Source organism: Diuraphis noxia, unplaced genomic scaffold, assembly GCF_037042655.1.
Source record: "Diuraphis noxia isolate RWA-SAM2 unplaced genomic scaffold, SU_Dnox_SAM2 contig0002, whole genome shotgun sequence".
In the NCBI taxonomy this organism is placed as follows: domain Eukaryota; kingdom Metazoa; phylum Arthropoda; class Insecta; order Hemiptera; family Aphididae; genus Diuraphis; species Diuraphis noxia.
The window spans coordinates 62,827,270-62,844,300 of record NW_028301712.1 but is presented as its reverse complement, the minus strand read 5'-3'; the positions used below and the strand labels follow the sequence as shown (position 1 = coordinate 62,844,300).

The 17,031-nt window shown below is 28.5% G+C and overlaps 1 protein-coding gene across 1 annotated transcript in view; it reads left to right on the top strand.

Annotated features, from left to right (window-relative positions):
• The window catches only part of LOC107171480 (acetylcholinesterase-like), a 38,652-nt gene that overhangs the window by 13,969 nt on the left and 7,652 nt on the right, over positions 1 to 17,031 (top strand). Inside the window, exons 4-6 of the mRNA XM_089220617.1 lie at positions 8,671 to 8,813; positions 10,798 to 10,956; positions 11,885 to 12,048. Of these exons, the coding sequence (XP_089076743.1) occupies positions 8,671 to 8,813; positions 10,798 to 10,956; positions 11,885 to 12,048 (466 nt within the window). The remainder of the gene's footprint in view (positions 1 to 8,670; positions 8,814 to 10,797; positions 10,957 to 11,884; positions 12,049 to 17,031) is intronic.

Here is a 17,031-nt window from a genome sequence, read left to right as displayed (position 1 = left end):
AAATAATCTCATACATATTTTTAATTAATTAGCAACATAAAATTTCAATTACTATAATACATATTTCTAATTAATTTAATCGATGATTCTTAGTTGGTATCATTCAATATCAAGATAAAAATATTATTTCTAAATTTCTAATTTCAGTTATCTGTCACAAAAATGCAATACCTACTTAAATAACAATAACACAATTTTTTTACCTATAGAAGTTTAAATGAAATACAAGAATTTAAAATGTAAAAAAAATTATATGTTATTATTTGAAATCAGATCAGAAAATGATTAAATCTTATGTGGAAGAGAACGATTAAAATCGTTAGTTTTCTGGAAATGGTAACCATACGTGGGTTGTTCCAGCGAGTCGATATCATACGTTGCGTGTCGTAAGGCAGTCGTACTAAAAAACCGGGTCAAAAGTGTAATAAAATAAAGAAAAAAAAATGTTATTATGTGATATACGTATATGCTTTACGTATACTTTACAAATGTTGCCGAGACAAATAATCCCTTATACGAGTTCGCAATCGAAAAGTTTACAGTTACGACAATAAAAAAATAATGATAACCAAAAGAACATTTTGTGTTAGAGTTGGGCTCCAGACGAATGGGCATACATGACATTTATATATGACTCGCACTTGCAATATGTTTTTCGCTTAAAACCACATGGAGTATACACACCGAAACTGTATAGTTTTTGATATTAAGAATATTTTAAACAAATATCAAAATATTATAATTTAGAGTTAATCATATTCTTTTTTTCCGTATGACAATTAGCTTGATGTAGGTATTTAATATTTACATGGTGTATGCATACCGAAATACGTCATTATTAATGAACTAATGTTCTTTCGTATTTAACCAATATAATGGAGTACATAAACTATGGATACGTCAAATACCTTAAGCTTTTTCTCTGAATATTACACAATATCATGATCAAATTTCATCTAAATTTGGAATTACGTTTGGAAATCAACTTACATAAATAAAGAATTAATGACTTATCTAGATTAAAAATAAAACTCTTATCGAAAAATTACATTTATTTCGATGGTAAAAAGTAGTTAATTAGAATGAATTTATCACTCTACCTGCTTCAGAATGTAAAAAGTGTACATATAATTAACATTTTACAACAATATTGTGAAATGTTGTATTAATTTGCTGTAATAGCCCATTTCAACGACAATAATTAAGCTGTCTTTGAATAAAAACTCAAGTTTAATCTATAACCTTGTAATAATACAAAATAAATTAAAATGAGAATCGAAAGTAAATGTAGAAACATGATTATACAACTTTGGATGTTTTAATTCATAATGTATATACGTAGGTAATAGAAAACATATTAAAAAAAAAAAAATATCGATTTCATTAAGTTAGGTACCAAACTATTTATAAAAGTATAATGCATTAATACCATAACCAAATTATGAACATAATATTTTACATATAAAGATACATTAACATTAAATGTTCATTAAATACTCCAAACGACATTGGATGGAGCGATAATTAATGTATTGGTTTTAAAATGATTTGTTTTCTGCGATCGCAGAATCAAAATCTGACATTTATTTTCAGTCGGTAGATTATATTGGTTTTATTTGTTTGGGTGAATTTAGGTCTCTATTAAGATATGATTACTGATGTAACTATAGGACTGGCACATACATCAGCGTCAATTCGTTATCGATAGTCTACTACGATACGAGTGCCAATGTGCAAAACAGTAACAAAAAACAAAAAATGCTATTAGTCAAAACCCGTTCTAATCCAAAACAAAAGAAGTTTCATTTTCAGAGGAAGTCGAAATCACAAGCATTTACTGTGGATTTTCAAATGAAGGCATAATTAACATTATAATATGACGTATATTATTATAATCTAATAATTAACAACATACTATTTCTTTACTTTGATAAACGTGTATTCATTAGAATACAATATACACAGATATAATCTGTCATCTTGTAATTTCAGATCAAAACAAATATATTTTTACTCTAACTTTGAAATTCGAAAAGTATACCTATCCATGAAACAAGTAATGAAAATTATTAATGTTTTATTTTTTTTCATTCTGTTTAATTTTTTTCTTATTTGATTGCAAAAATGAAGAAGTTGAGAGCAGAACTAACAATTTTTAGCGTGACATTAGTGTCCTTAGAATCAGTTCACAGACTGAGTCTTTTAACGGGATTTTAACGCCATTTCGACCATGTTAGAAGGTAAAAGGTAAAATATTCCCAAAAACTTTTCAAAATAATCTGGAAAAACAGAAAAAAAATAAAGAACATTTTCCACAAAATAAGTTTTTAACAAAATTTAATTTATTTTTTTTTTGTAATTTAATAATGAATAAACAAAGACACAAGATTATTCATGCATTATTATTTATTAAGTGTTTACTGATAAAAAAATAAATTAATAAAAGATCATTAAATATTCTAAATCTTATCGACACCTACGATATTTATGATGATATTGACTTACAATTTAAGAAATATCTTATTACCTTGATGGTTATATAATTACATTTTTGATTTATAGTACAGTACACAGTACCTATACACTATAAAATATAAACATTATGCCATATCTTTTTTCTTTTTGATTTAATAAACCACGTGATTACTTTAACATCTAAATTTCTTCGCCGTGAACGGAAGCTTATTTTTTGTGTTTGTGAAACCACTGAGAAAATTTTAAAATGACCATTTCTAAAACCAATGGATTTCCAATCGAACGATAGCGGATCAAATAAAACTTTTTGAGCACTCCTTTTACCCGAAAAAGTATCCACGGCAAAAGTTGATAAAAATAAAATCATATCATTGCGTAAAACCAATCCCCACTTCACTCCTATAATCCAAAACTCTAGATTTAGTACTCTTGTTGAATCTAGTTTATAAAATTTTGCCCAAAAACCTTTTTTCGAATAAAGTTTATTACAATAATTCATAGTAATGTTTTAATTTTTCTTTCGAAAAGAGAAGTGAATAGTGATTTTTTCCTTGACACTAACTAATGATTAAGTTTCTAATTACAATATTTCAAGAACTCGAAATTGTAATTATTTTTGTTTTGAAGTAATAATATTTTATTATACTCGATGACTATTATATTGACCTATAAGTATATAATAAAAGTATGTAACTATATCTATATGTCTATATTATTTAATATTGTAGTACCCTCGTATGAGAGTAAAGAATCTTTAAATGTATGCCTTAGTGCTTTGGAAATGTTTGTATGAAATTTATGAGTATAACTACATTATACCAACCGGCTTCGTACTTGAGTTATTAAAGTGGGTAAAACATACACCATGTACACTTGAAGAATGCGAATGTATATTATTTAGTTTATTAATTATTTTTATCCGTTTAGGGCAGAACTGAGGTTTATACGCGTAGCATATAATATATAATATATTAAATATTATATTTATACGTATTTAGTACGGTATGTGAAATTGCTGCATGCGTTGCATTAATAACAGTTATACCTATGTAATTTTTAAGTACTCGGTTTGTGAACCTTAACCCTATTATACAGAATTATGTATTTACGAGTATACGAAATAATTGCTGATTTTTTTTTTTGCTTTTATCATTAAACCAATAACAAACGGGAACCATCATCAACGGTTTTAATCGCAAACATATTTTATTTTTGCAATACTTGCAGAAATAATCTCAAACGAATTCACATAATAATATATTTACAAACGTTGCGGTGATTACACTAATTGCTAAAATAAATTAATTTCCTATTTTATAATATCAATGTAATAATATTATTGTAGATTTCTCATTTAAACATAAGTACGATTTTCCCATAAAGTATTATAATTTATAATATATAGGTATGAGTTTTTTTTAGCAAAATAATTGGGTTTTAAAAAAAAAAAATTCAATTAAAACGCTCTCACAGAAACTAATTAATTATGTATTTTCCTGGCCGCTGTGACCCGATACTTGCATACGTCAATCGATAACCAATACCTACACGTTATTATTATTGATTGTTTAATGGGATTATTTTATTTTGTAAAAACTGTCAAATTGACATATACGTCCGAATACGTTTCAAAGTTAATTTAATCGCGACCCTGTACGTGTAATTTTAAACGTTAATTCTATCGTTGTCGGATTATCGCGACGTCTCGACGTGTCGGCAATAAAAAAGAAGAGCATATTGTATTTAAACGTCACACGCCGCATTTTATACCACGTGGGTGTTACCTCTATACCACCAGCAACCACGCTTTTACCTTGCTCTAAAATTCTAAGAAAATCATATTAGTTTTTGTCGAGATGGGCGGACGTGGAGTGATTGTGTTCGGGTGGTCGGTAAGAGTATATTATATATAAATGTGTCATGACAACATCCATTTGCACGACCTATTTAATTTTTTTCTCCCATATATTTTATCACATATATACATGTATGTAATATACTTACGTTTGTGTATGCGAGTGCGTTTTTTGTGCACACATTTTTCACATTACTCTTTTAAGTCTGGAAAAAAAAGTAATCCTCATTCGTCATCAACCCTCGGCATGTCACAAGTGCCTCACTCTCCCCAATCACTCCGCCGTGTATAGTTCGATGTTTTCGTTTGTCTGTATACCTGCAGCTAGGTTAGGTTAGGTTAGGTGAAATTTTTTACAAATCTTTGCGAAAAATAATATGAAGATTCCATGAAAAATATAATATATTCTGTATAAAATTGTAGAATAATTACTCTTTAGGGCGGTCGGTTATTGGGCCACATTTTATCTACCTACTTTGTATAAAATATTTGTGTACATTTTATTACCCGGAGATTGGGCCACAAATTAAATAAATATTTGAAAGTGTACCGGAGATTGGGCCATAAATATACGGCATAAAAATATAACGTTTATTAACTAATTATTATTTTATTTTTAAATTATGCTATAGGTACCCAGATTTCACAAATTTAATTTAATATACAAGGTCAATAAAATTAGTCAAATAATAATTAATTATGAATATTTTTTTTCTTATAAGTAAATAAATACGATCTGTAAACTCTGTGTAATTTTTTTTCCAATACATAAAACTACAATTTTTTTTTAAATTATTTTATACTGATTTTACGAACTCCAATCTATTCTTTTTCACTTCATTATATTTTTTTTTATTTCATTAAAAATATAGTTATTTTAAATTAAATTTTCTAGCTTATCTTTTTATTTGTAATATATGACATTAATTTAGTGGCTCAATTACCGGATACAATAATAAAAAATCATAAAAAATAGTGGCTCAATCACCGAGTCTACATGTTAAATATATTTAAAACTATAGTGGCCCAATAACCGTTTTGCTTTTTGAATGAAAGGTTATATGTGGGCCAATTCCCGGACTCCCTTCTTTGCATTATAATATGATTAGTTATATACTATTATGCCACTATGCCCGTTGCCTACTGACTGTTATATATCGGTGTATTTTAGTCCGGAATTCCGGATTATAAATCAGATAAAACATGAATAAAATATGAACTAATGTATCCATGGTACTCCCCGTTGACATGTTAAAATCAACGAAAACAAATCGATTAATATAACATATAACTTACACATTTCTGCAACGAAAATCGACAATCCCCATTCCCCGCAGCCTCACTAAATATTACACTTATTCTTCATTCGTGCACTATCAAGTGCTCAGGCATACTATTCAATAAAATTTCAACGTGATAAAAACACATAAACATAACCAGATTACAAAAGATTCGCTCTACTTCACCTCACCTTAGACAATTAATCATCTAAACTCAAATAAAACTCAATAAAATCAAAAATATTCACTGACACACACACACACAACCAATCAAACCCACTTACAAAAATCTATCCTATCACTCACTCCTAAGAAGTCCTATAAAAAGACACAAGCGCCAGTGACCAAAAGATTTTCAGTCATCATTGGAAAGGTGCTAAACACTCTGAATTTGTACTATTTATATTGTAAAAGAAATAAAATATGGAACTGCATAAATTCCTACGAATTTTAAAGCACCTACATTATTTTTATTCATATTACCTGTTAAATGATAACATACCTCTAAGGTTTTAACGTCAACTTAGTTTGATTAACTGATTTCAATATGATATTAAATTTAGTAAACGGTTGGGCATCAAAACAAAAAAAACTCACTTTGTTTTATAATCTTAATTTTATTATTATTTTGGGTTTAGGTACCTGCATAGGCGCAACTAGGGGGGTACTTGGGGGTGCTTCAGCACACCCAGCCTTTAACTTAGCACCACCAGATCAAAAATACTAAAAATGGAAAAATCATATGAAAAAAGTTTTCTTTGTTATACGTAAGATTGTTTTTTATTTGACATTTTTGGTAGAAATACAAATTATTTATGATGATTATAGTTATATAATATGGTTGTATCAAATATTAGTTATGTAATATTGACATTTTTATCTGTTTATACTAGGTTATTGAATGTATAGGTAATATACCTAATGTATTTATGAGGCATACTACTGTTTAGATACTTAAATATTAGTGTGCTTATGTTTTTACAGTACATTTAAGATTGGTTATAGTAATTATAAAATTAAAGAATGGTACTTAGGGATGTGGGGGCGTAGCCCCCACGGACCTGTTTCATCTACATAATTTTAGCACCCCCAGTGTTTGGCCTCTAGTTGCGCCTATGGGTACCTGTAGTCTGTACATTGAATAGGTACATTTTATAAATAAACTTTTTTAAAACACGCGATTACAACGTATATGTATGAGTTGTAATATTTACCAACTTTTTTGGTATCTACAGTTGTAAGTAGGTAGGTATTTAGCATATGGCTATTGGGCATTGGCTGCGTATATATTCAGTCAAGGCGATAGTATATGAAGGTAAAAACAAAAAAAAATCATAGTTAACATTTGATTTTAGAGTTCTGATGAGTTAAATAAAAAAAAACTTTTGAATGTTCTTTCGGTCAATAATTCAAGAACACTCAACGCTGAAAGTAGCGAACCGTACAAAATCTAGCATGACAAACAACTGAAAAAAAATCCTCACTCTTTCTTTTCAATAGTTTTTCATCTTAGATCATTCCGTTAAAAAAAAAGTACAAATAGGACGTCGGTATAAATATTTATTTTTTTTCAAAAACTCAATTTAAAGCTACACTAAATGACGATGTTTGCTAATGTTATGTTCATCGTTGTACAATATTATAAAAGAATATATTTATTCTGAACATGAAATTGTATTCACGATATTTTTACTGTATAATTATATAGGTATTAGGTAATACCTACATATTGAAAGTATAGGTATTGTGATAGTGTCAACTTATTTACTGTAACAGTAGCAGTTTATTATTAAGCTAAAAATGTTCTTAACATTTTGTTCATGATATAAATAATATAAAATAAATTTATATTTTAGACTATCTCTAATATTATGCATTATTTAAACAGTTACTAATTATTTCGTTTCTGAATTATTGATAATTTATTACTCAGTGCCTGCATAACGATTTTCTTTTACAGGACATTTAAGATGCAATGATAGTATATTATGATTGTTGATTTAGCGTTTTCAATACTAAATATAGTTTCTCATGTTTTTGTTTTAAACATATTAAAATATACATATATATCAAGTACAATGTTTAAAATACCTATTCATATTTTCCTAAAAATTTTGTATTTTAAAAATTGTAGTTAATTTTTTAAGCTTTAAATATCTGCAGCAATGGATGATAAGTGATGATTTATACAAGCCTAGCGCGTATTTTAATTCATAAATAGACTTATTAAAATATATTTGTATTAATACTATTAATGTGTATTGTTTAATTTCAAATGAGTATGTATTTTTAAATTTATTTGTTTAGAAATTTTTTTGAGTTTTAAAGCACCTTTTTTACATTATTTTGTGGGTGATTATTAATATTTTGTCAATTTTCAACGCATTGCAAGTGCACGCATTTTCAGCATTTGTTTCAGTGCATTCAATTTACAGCCCGATAATATATCATAAAAGTTTTTTAAGCAAAATACGTACCTATATATGTTAGTACCAGGTACATATAAAATATGACGATTATATACATAAATAAAATATATAAATGTTATATCTTACACATTTTATAGCACACAAACCCGATTTCTAATTATATTACATTATTACACGAATGTCGAACCCAAACACCCGTAATGTTGTTTTATTCAGTCTTTCATTCTGATTTTTTTTTTATTATTATTATTGACGCATAGGAATGTTTTATAGGGCTAAAGTTATCGTTTCCATAATATAATGTTTTTATTGTGCACTAATGATCAAGGAGAGGGAACTTGTTATAACAATTTATTTAATGAGGTATTGCTAGGCTCGACGAGGCGCAGGTCTCTCATCAACCTTGCACACAGTCATAATAATATATTGATCACTCCCTTCTCCTCCTAGAAAACTCAACCGCCACTCCCTTCTTCACAGTTTACTCTTTTACCCTTAACGCCGGTGAATTTTGATAAGGTGTCAACTTACGATTAATATATTTCTTTGACCTAGATCGCGATTTTTTATACATTTTAAATATTATTAATAATGTATAACACTATAATATATAATTTTTTGTTGCTTCCAGGAACGTATTTTTTGCTGTACGATTTTGTCGATTTCTTCGACCGGACGTCGGCTACCGCATTGCCCAGAGAAAAATTTGTGCAAATAGTCAACGTAATATTTAAAGACAGAACACAACTGGAAAGAGACGCAATTATATATCAGGTAAAATTACGATTTTCCGCGCGTTTATGAGTAAATGAAAATATTCTTTAAAAATAAAAATAAAATAAATAAATAGGCGAACCATTATGCAGATACGGTCTCATATAAATATTCTATTACAAAATGTAAAAAGAAAAAGTTACCTATTATTCATGTAAAAGCGTCATTACGAGAACTATAAAAAACTTCAATTTTATTGTACGAGTATGCATAGTAACTGAAATGTAAATATTTTAAAACCAACATTATACAAGTGTTTCTTATTATAACGGACATTGAATATGCGAAAATAAATGAAAAAATGTACCTAAATAAATTTTCCGTTAGAAAGCACACGGTGATCGTGTATAATACTTATCATATATTAGGTAATATTATTACACTAATAGGTAAGTACATACATATAATATTTAACTTCCGAATAGACACAATACGCATGTTTAGAGTATAGAAATCACCCCAAGATAATAATTATTGGTGTCTTCGTGTAACCCAGCACTGCATATAACTATATATTATAATAAGGTGTATAAATTAAACAAAATATAATGAAGTATATAGAAGTATATATTTCTATATCAAACGAATATTCAAAAAGTTGAAATATGATTAATATTTTTACCATCAGGATTTAAATAGATAATTACCAATCATACATTTTTCTAAGACGCATTTATGACTCTGAAAATAACATTACATAAAAATTGTATTGTGTACGCAGGGCCGGTTATAGGTGTAGGCGACGTAGGCACAAGCCTACGGCGGCAAATTTTATAACTATATAGAGGCGGCATATAAGAAAAAATTAAATATCTTATTTTTCACGTTTATTTTAGATTTTAACAAATTTCAAAGTACAATATACAAACATATTGTATGTGACCATAGTAAATTATTTTCATTTCTTTATAATATTTCTAATGTTAATAATTATGAACATTTAATGAAGTGCTGTAAAGATCTTCAGCTAGCACTTTCTTCAAATGACGGTTTAAATTCTGATATAAATTCTGTTGAACTTTGTGAAGAAATAAATACATTACAAAAACATTTGAAAAATGAAAATGATCCAAAAGCAAATTTTACAATTTATATGTGAAAACAAATTAATAGAATTATTTCCTAATGTATACGTAGCTCTAAGAATTTTATTAACATTACCAGTAACTGCAGCTTCAGCTGAAAGAAGCTTTTCAAAATTAAAAATTGTAAAGAACTATTTAAGATCACAAATTTCACAGGATCGTTTAGTTGGATTGGCAACAATTTCAATTGAAAATCAAATTGCGAATGATCTTGACATTGACGATTTAGTTAAAGATTTTGCGTCATCAAAAGCAAGAAAAATACATTTTTAAAAATAATAACTAAATATTGTATTTCATAATAACTATTATTGTAATACCTTACAAACAATCTATGTAATATTAATTTAGTAATTTCTTTTTTATTATATAATAATTTTGACAAGTGTAAAAAGTTGCAACTGCAAATATTAATAATTGATGAATTTTTTTGAGAAAAAAGTCCATTATTTCTTACGTCATACATTTTAAAGTCTTAAACCTATAAATTATTTTAAAATTCCGATAATTTAATGTAACGAATATTATAGATACATTAATAATACATCACCGCGGTTCTTATCATCAGTTATTTTCCAGACAAAATGTTCATTAGAGCCCATTACACTTTATTGAATTCCAGTCATCAATTATGAACAGCTTTTCAAAAAAATTAAAATATAAGGAAATAAAAAGTTATCTCGGTTTGGGAATAACTAAATACGATATTAATCTTAAAAATTACCTGTACAAAGAGTAGGTACCTAATACGTACCACCATTAATAAACTGTTATAAAAAACTTTTTTAACGTTATATTATATTTTAAAGCTAATGAAAAATTGTTGTGAGTGTGTGTGTGTAAAATAAAACTTAATATATTAATATACAATCATCACACAACAATCTTATATATTTCAGTATTCGGGATGGGAAAAAAAAGAGGTGGATGACAAATATTCCAACCAAAAACAATTGAGCGACGTGGTTGCAGATTATTTCTTTGTTTGTCCAACCAATCTGTTTGCCAACATCGTGTCAAGTCGTGGAGCTCGGGTGTACTACTACTTCTTTACTCACGTGAGTAGTTTTTAATTTTTATAAATCGTAGTAAAGTGTTCTTAAGTATTATTTTAAGAGCTGGGAAGTATATTATATATTTATTGTAATCCAAGGTATAAAGTATCTTAGATACCAATGTATCTTGTATTTTTGTGTTCTTTGACATTTGTTATATTTTATCCATCATAAATATATTTTTTATACAAGTATCCTACTATGGTAATTACTATATTAGTATTCTATATTGTATATATGTATCCAATGTTTCCATAAGGCTGTTATACCTGGAATACAAGAATTCGGCTATTTTAGGGGCTAGTTGAAAAGAACTTGTAATTTTGAAATTTGTCACAGTTTTTGTTAGCGATATAGTGTATCTAATAAATTATTAATTGCCATTTACCATGTTCATACAAATAACTCTTACAGTAATAATTAAGGCCCGGATTTAAATGATCTTAAAACCATACAAATATACTCTAAAAAAATAGCCAAAAAATCTAATTTTACCTCGAAAATGCCATTTATATATTTTTTATACAATTTGATACTTTAATTTGGAATTAATTATTAAAATATATTTATTATTTATTATTTTATTAAAAAATAAAAATAAAAATTGGAAAAATTGACTTGGTGCTGCTATGATGTTGACATGCATATGTTTTGGGAAAATATTATCCATTCTAAATAAAGATACTAAATTAATAAATATGCTAAATTTGTATAGAATATTGAACAAACATGCATTAAAAACCATAAAAATACTATTAAAAAAAAAAATAAATAAATAAAAATAAAACGTTTAGCTTTGAAACACTCACTCGTTACGCATGAAACGAATTATGTACTTGGAAAGCATTGTCTATGATCAACCAAAAAAAGATGCACTTTGCATTGAAATCGGGCCTGTAGTAATAATATATAACGTGTTGAAATATTGCAGAGGACTGACTCACACTTGTGGGGTGAATGGATGGGCGTATTGCATGGCGACGAGATGCAATACGTGTTTGGTCATCCATTGAACATGTCGATGCCGTACAATGCCAGAGAAAGAGATTTGAGCATACGAATCATGGAAGCATTCACCAGATTTTCGTTGACCGGGTAACGTACTTAATTGCAATTCACAGTATTTTACTAAATTTTAACAGTGAATATAACTATATACGTAACTATAATCAACCTGCACACTTATAGTTTTTTATTAAATCATTATTTTTACCTCCGCAGTCAACATTTAAGTCAAGTTAGGTAGGAGAGCTGAAGTCTTACATAATATATAATGTTATAATATATTAAAGTAACACTTGCAATTTTTTTTTTTTTGGAGGGGAAGGGAGGACAAAGTACATCTCTTGTTTTGTGCATCAATAGTATAGTGCAACGTCGCCATTGTTGTTATCACTAAAGTTTATGTAATTATATATTCGTTATCATTTGCCATTAACACAATACAAACAAAACAAAAAAAATTAAGTTAATCCTTGAAAGGACTAGACACATCGCCGACATGCAACAATAATAACATTACGCACAACAAATAGCCATACATAATATAATTGGCCATGGTCACGCGGGTGGTTGTTTTAAAAAGGGTAAATATTATGCTACCTGCAGGACGATTGGACGATAAGTGAAACTATTCAACTGAATACTGATTAACCAATCTAGACTATCTGCGTAATTATTACTTCCGCACGAACATTGCAGACGTTCTTCGGTAGTACTTGCACAGTTGTAAATGCTTATATAGAGTAGATATATAAAGCTGGTTTCTAGTATATACCTATTATATATGTGGATATATGCGGTCATGTATTCATATGGATTCTAACCGGAAAATAGGTTCCAAGATATTTTTTACCCATATTTTTTGATTTGTGGGATATGCTGAAAACTAATTTTCTACTTACATTTATTGGCATAACTTTTTTCATTTGTACCATGAATCTATTTAAATACATAACACACAAACTTTTTTTAAAATTTAAAATAGTATATTTAAAAAACATGCTGGGCTGTAACATTAAGAAAAATATTTTGAATTAGTTATAATTTCATCGCACTTGGTTTTCGATTGGAATCGTCATAAACAAAACATAAATTGTACAATGTACATTTTATAATTATTACATTTTAACGCAAATTGTATACAGTACAATTCAATACTGCAGTGAAATTTCTACTTTTGGAAGATGTATAATATAAAACTTTTAATGAGCTTGATGGGGTCGGACTGTAAATAAAGAATTACTAACCGGGCATAGTTGCCGGTTGGGTACAATTTTTTTAATTAAACCTGTTTATAGGAGATATCGTCGGAATACAACTATGTGAATTTAAAAAGCGTGAAAAAAAATTAAATGATATAAGAAATTTAATAAATATATTAGCCTGATAAATGCCAAACTACTTATAAGTATTAATATTATGTTAGATTTTTGTGACTATTTTTTTGAAGATGGTTCATTTTGATGGTGCTTGGAAGTGTAGCAGAAAAAAACCAATCATGATATTAAATATTGCCAGCCATACGTTTTATAAGCAATAACTTCCAATTTAATTTAAAATATCATTTTATCGGTTGAGATACGTAGCTTAAATCAAAATAGTACAAATAGAGATTTTCATGGAGTGTACTTAACATAAAATATATTATAGGTACACATATTCTATCAGCAATAAAATATAAAGCTGTATATACATTTTTAATACAAATTTCATATTATTATAGGAGTTTAGAATTATTGTTTCATCAATTATTTAAGTTTCCTCTTTTGAAGATGTATAACTGTCGCTATTTTAAATTTAAAAAAACAAAAAATAGAATAGAGTCCCTTATATCTAAATGTTATATAGTTATAATGCAAAGTCACAGGAAATATAATAATTGCTTGTTGAGATATTTTACCCGTAGCGTTCGCAATATTTTATTTTGGTTATGGTTTTACTGGAGATTAATCACAAACCCACGAAGGGGGTTCATCACACTAACATTATTTTTACTATATACATTTTTTATGATTGGCTAAAATAAATTAAAGAGTTATTCTCAATAATTACATTTTTAATATTTAAACTGGTTATCTATAGACCATCTTCAGGCCGTAATAAACGAAGTAATAGTCGGCGAAACGATTAATGCAAACTGCAACCGCCCAAATAGTAAGAGCTTCTAAATCACTTAATACTGTGACACCCAAGAACAAAGTGCATTTAGCCTTGGCCACTGCCTACTCTAACGCCGACTATATTCTGGGTAGACTACCGACATACCTAAGCCTCGTTGCAGTTCGGATTGGCAACTAAACGTACACAAAGACACAGAGCGACGGGGCAGGTCTATCATGTGAATGAAGATGTTTCAGTTTAGTTATGAGGCGTGGTTCTCTGTGGTCGATCCAGTCTGATCCAATGACCACAGAGCTCACAAAAAGAGGGTACAACTTAAAACTAACTTAAACCTATTGAAGTCCGGTTATGGTGGTGGTCTGCCGAAGACGTGGATAGGACTGCCGGACTTGACAACCAAGACGGCCTCTCACACAACGGTCAGTTTCTTGCGGACTTACGCAACGCCACTGTCTCGCTGATGACGCGGACTCGACAACAGCGACACCCAATAATCGGGAGTCACTGGTCAATGTGATTGATGACGTGAGGTGACATAAATTAATAAGCAACTTACAAGAAGAGTCTGGTGTAGAAAGTTGCTTTATTTGCCTTCACAATATTAAGTTACGATTAGTACAATTATAGTACTTGACTGTGAATCACAATAACAATTAATTATGAATATGCGCTCAATGCGACTTACAATCAAAACTATAACAAAAACAAAACGAGTTACGAAGACACTGGAATAACAGGAGATAAGAAAGAGCTTACGTAGGTATAACAATAATAATACAAATAATAAAAAAAGGCGTTTGCCGCAGAACAATAACAATAACAAAGATAATAACATAGAATGATAATATAAATTGAGGCAAAAAGACCGAATAATAATTGATTATACAACATACAAAATTCAAGAACGAAGAAAATAAATAAACATAATTTAATCATAATAATTTTAGCTTACATTGCCGAGTGGTGGATGGAGGAGACGGAAAACGAGATTAAGAAAGGTGCCGTCGCACAGCGGTTAGAGCACCGCGATAACACATCATTATTGCGGCGCCAATACATACATTTAGCAGAATTTCTAATTAGCCAAAAAAAAAATTCCATGATTCTCTATGTTATTGCCATTTTATAATTTAAGTTATATCTATTAAAAATGATTAACAATTAATCTACTCTTAGTATTGATTATGGTGGTAAGATTTTTTCTGTGGGAAAAAATTTCAGAGGAGGTAAAATCCTAAAACCTTGCCCCTGCATACGCCACTATCTTTTATATTAAATCTGTGGATATAGAACATTACATTCATGAAATGTGTTTTAAATAAAAATTGGTTATCATTTTCTGCATAGATACGTTTTTATATTATACTCGACTGTCTATTCTCTCACTCTATTCTTCTAGGTAGTTATCAGCCTTCGACATCATACTGACAAACATATTTTCACCCATCTCTCTCTATCACTAACCAAGGCCCGCCAATCAGAATCTGGTTAAACAAACATAACACAATCATGTGTAATACCTTTAGAATATTATCTTATCCACGGTATTAAATATATTTACCCATCTATCAAAATAATGTGGATACCAGCCACCAGGCCATTCTTCAATTGAAGGCAATGAAAAAGCAGATATGCATGCCAAGCAAACAGCCTCCTCAACTTCTCTAGACATCATTCCACTCACCACTTTTCAAGATACCATAAGAACGATAAAACACATATCAATACAAACTTGGCAAAATACATGCAGGGCAAAACAAAAAACAAAACTTAATGAAATTAAATCAACTGTTCTTCAATGGCCTATAACTATCATCCTGATAGAAAAAATGAAACCATTATCAACAGGCTAAGAATAGGCCATACCAGGATAACACATGGCTACCTAATGTCCCGAGACGAGCACCCCTCGTGTATGACGTGTGGGGTCGAACTTACAATTAAACACATTTTCATGGAATGTCTTATTGCATACCTCGATGCAAGAAATCGCAATAATCTATCCAGCGATTTATACGATATACTAGGACCTTTTCTGCAATCACCAGACAGATTCGTATTTTTCTCCAGGAGACAGGACTGGGCAAACTTATTAATAATTTTAAAAAAATAAAACACAACCTTAATATTATTATTATTATTATTATTATTCCTATATAATTTATAGGCATTTATTGTTATTGTTATTAAACTTTTCCTTTATTATTATGTAACACCTTTCAAAAAAAAAAATGCATCTTATCCCAATGGCCAAGTCGCTGAGGGTTACCAACTATAACTAACTAGGTATATAGTATATATTTTATATGTATAAACATTGAATTCTTATGACTATGCAATTTTTCTATTGCATATTAAATTATACATATTATATACTGTATATATATTTGTATCTTGTATGTACTTATGTATGTATCAATTTATTCAGATTACTACATTCGACAGTTGTAGTCTAGATACTAAATAACTACAACGTGATTACGATTAAAGGTTAAACTAAATAATTCATCTAGATGACTCATAATAAATTTGATTCAGATTTTTTTACTACATTGAGGACTTTCAATTTTAAAAAAATTCAAATAATTATCCTTGTTTCTGTACATGGGCAAAAATCAGACATATCAGTACAAATCATACCAACGGTTTGATAAAAAATTAATTAATAAATAATAACAAAAAACCAATGTAATTTTAGAATTATTCACGTTATTTTTTTTTTATCGCATATGATTTTTGCTACATTTACATAGTTTCATGCAATTTCATGTGTTTTTACTCACTCTTAATTACTCAATCTTTAAAATACCAAAACTGTATAGGTAATTCAATAAAGATTTAAAAGAATCATGTAATTCAAATTTAAACTAAAAGATGGATCCATCCAATTATGGTACGCAAATATAATCAAAAAAAGTTAAAAATTTAAATTTTTTCAAAAATAAATTTATTATT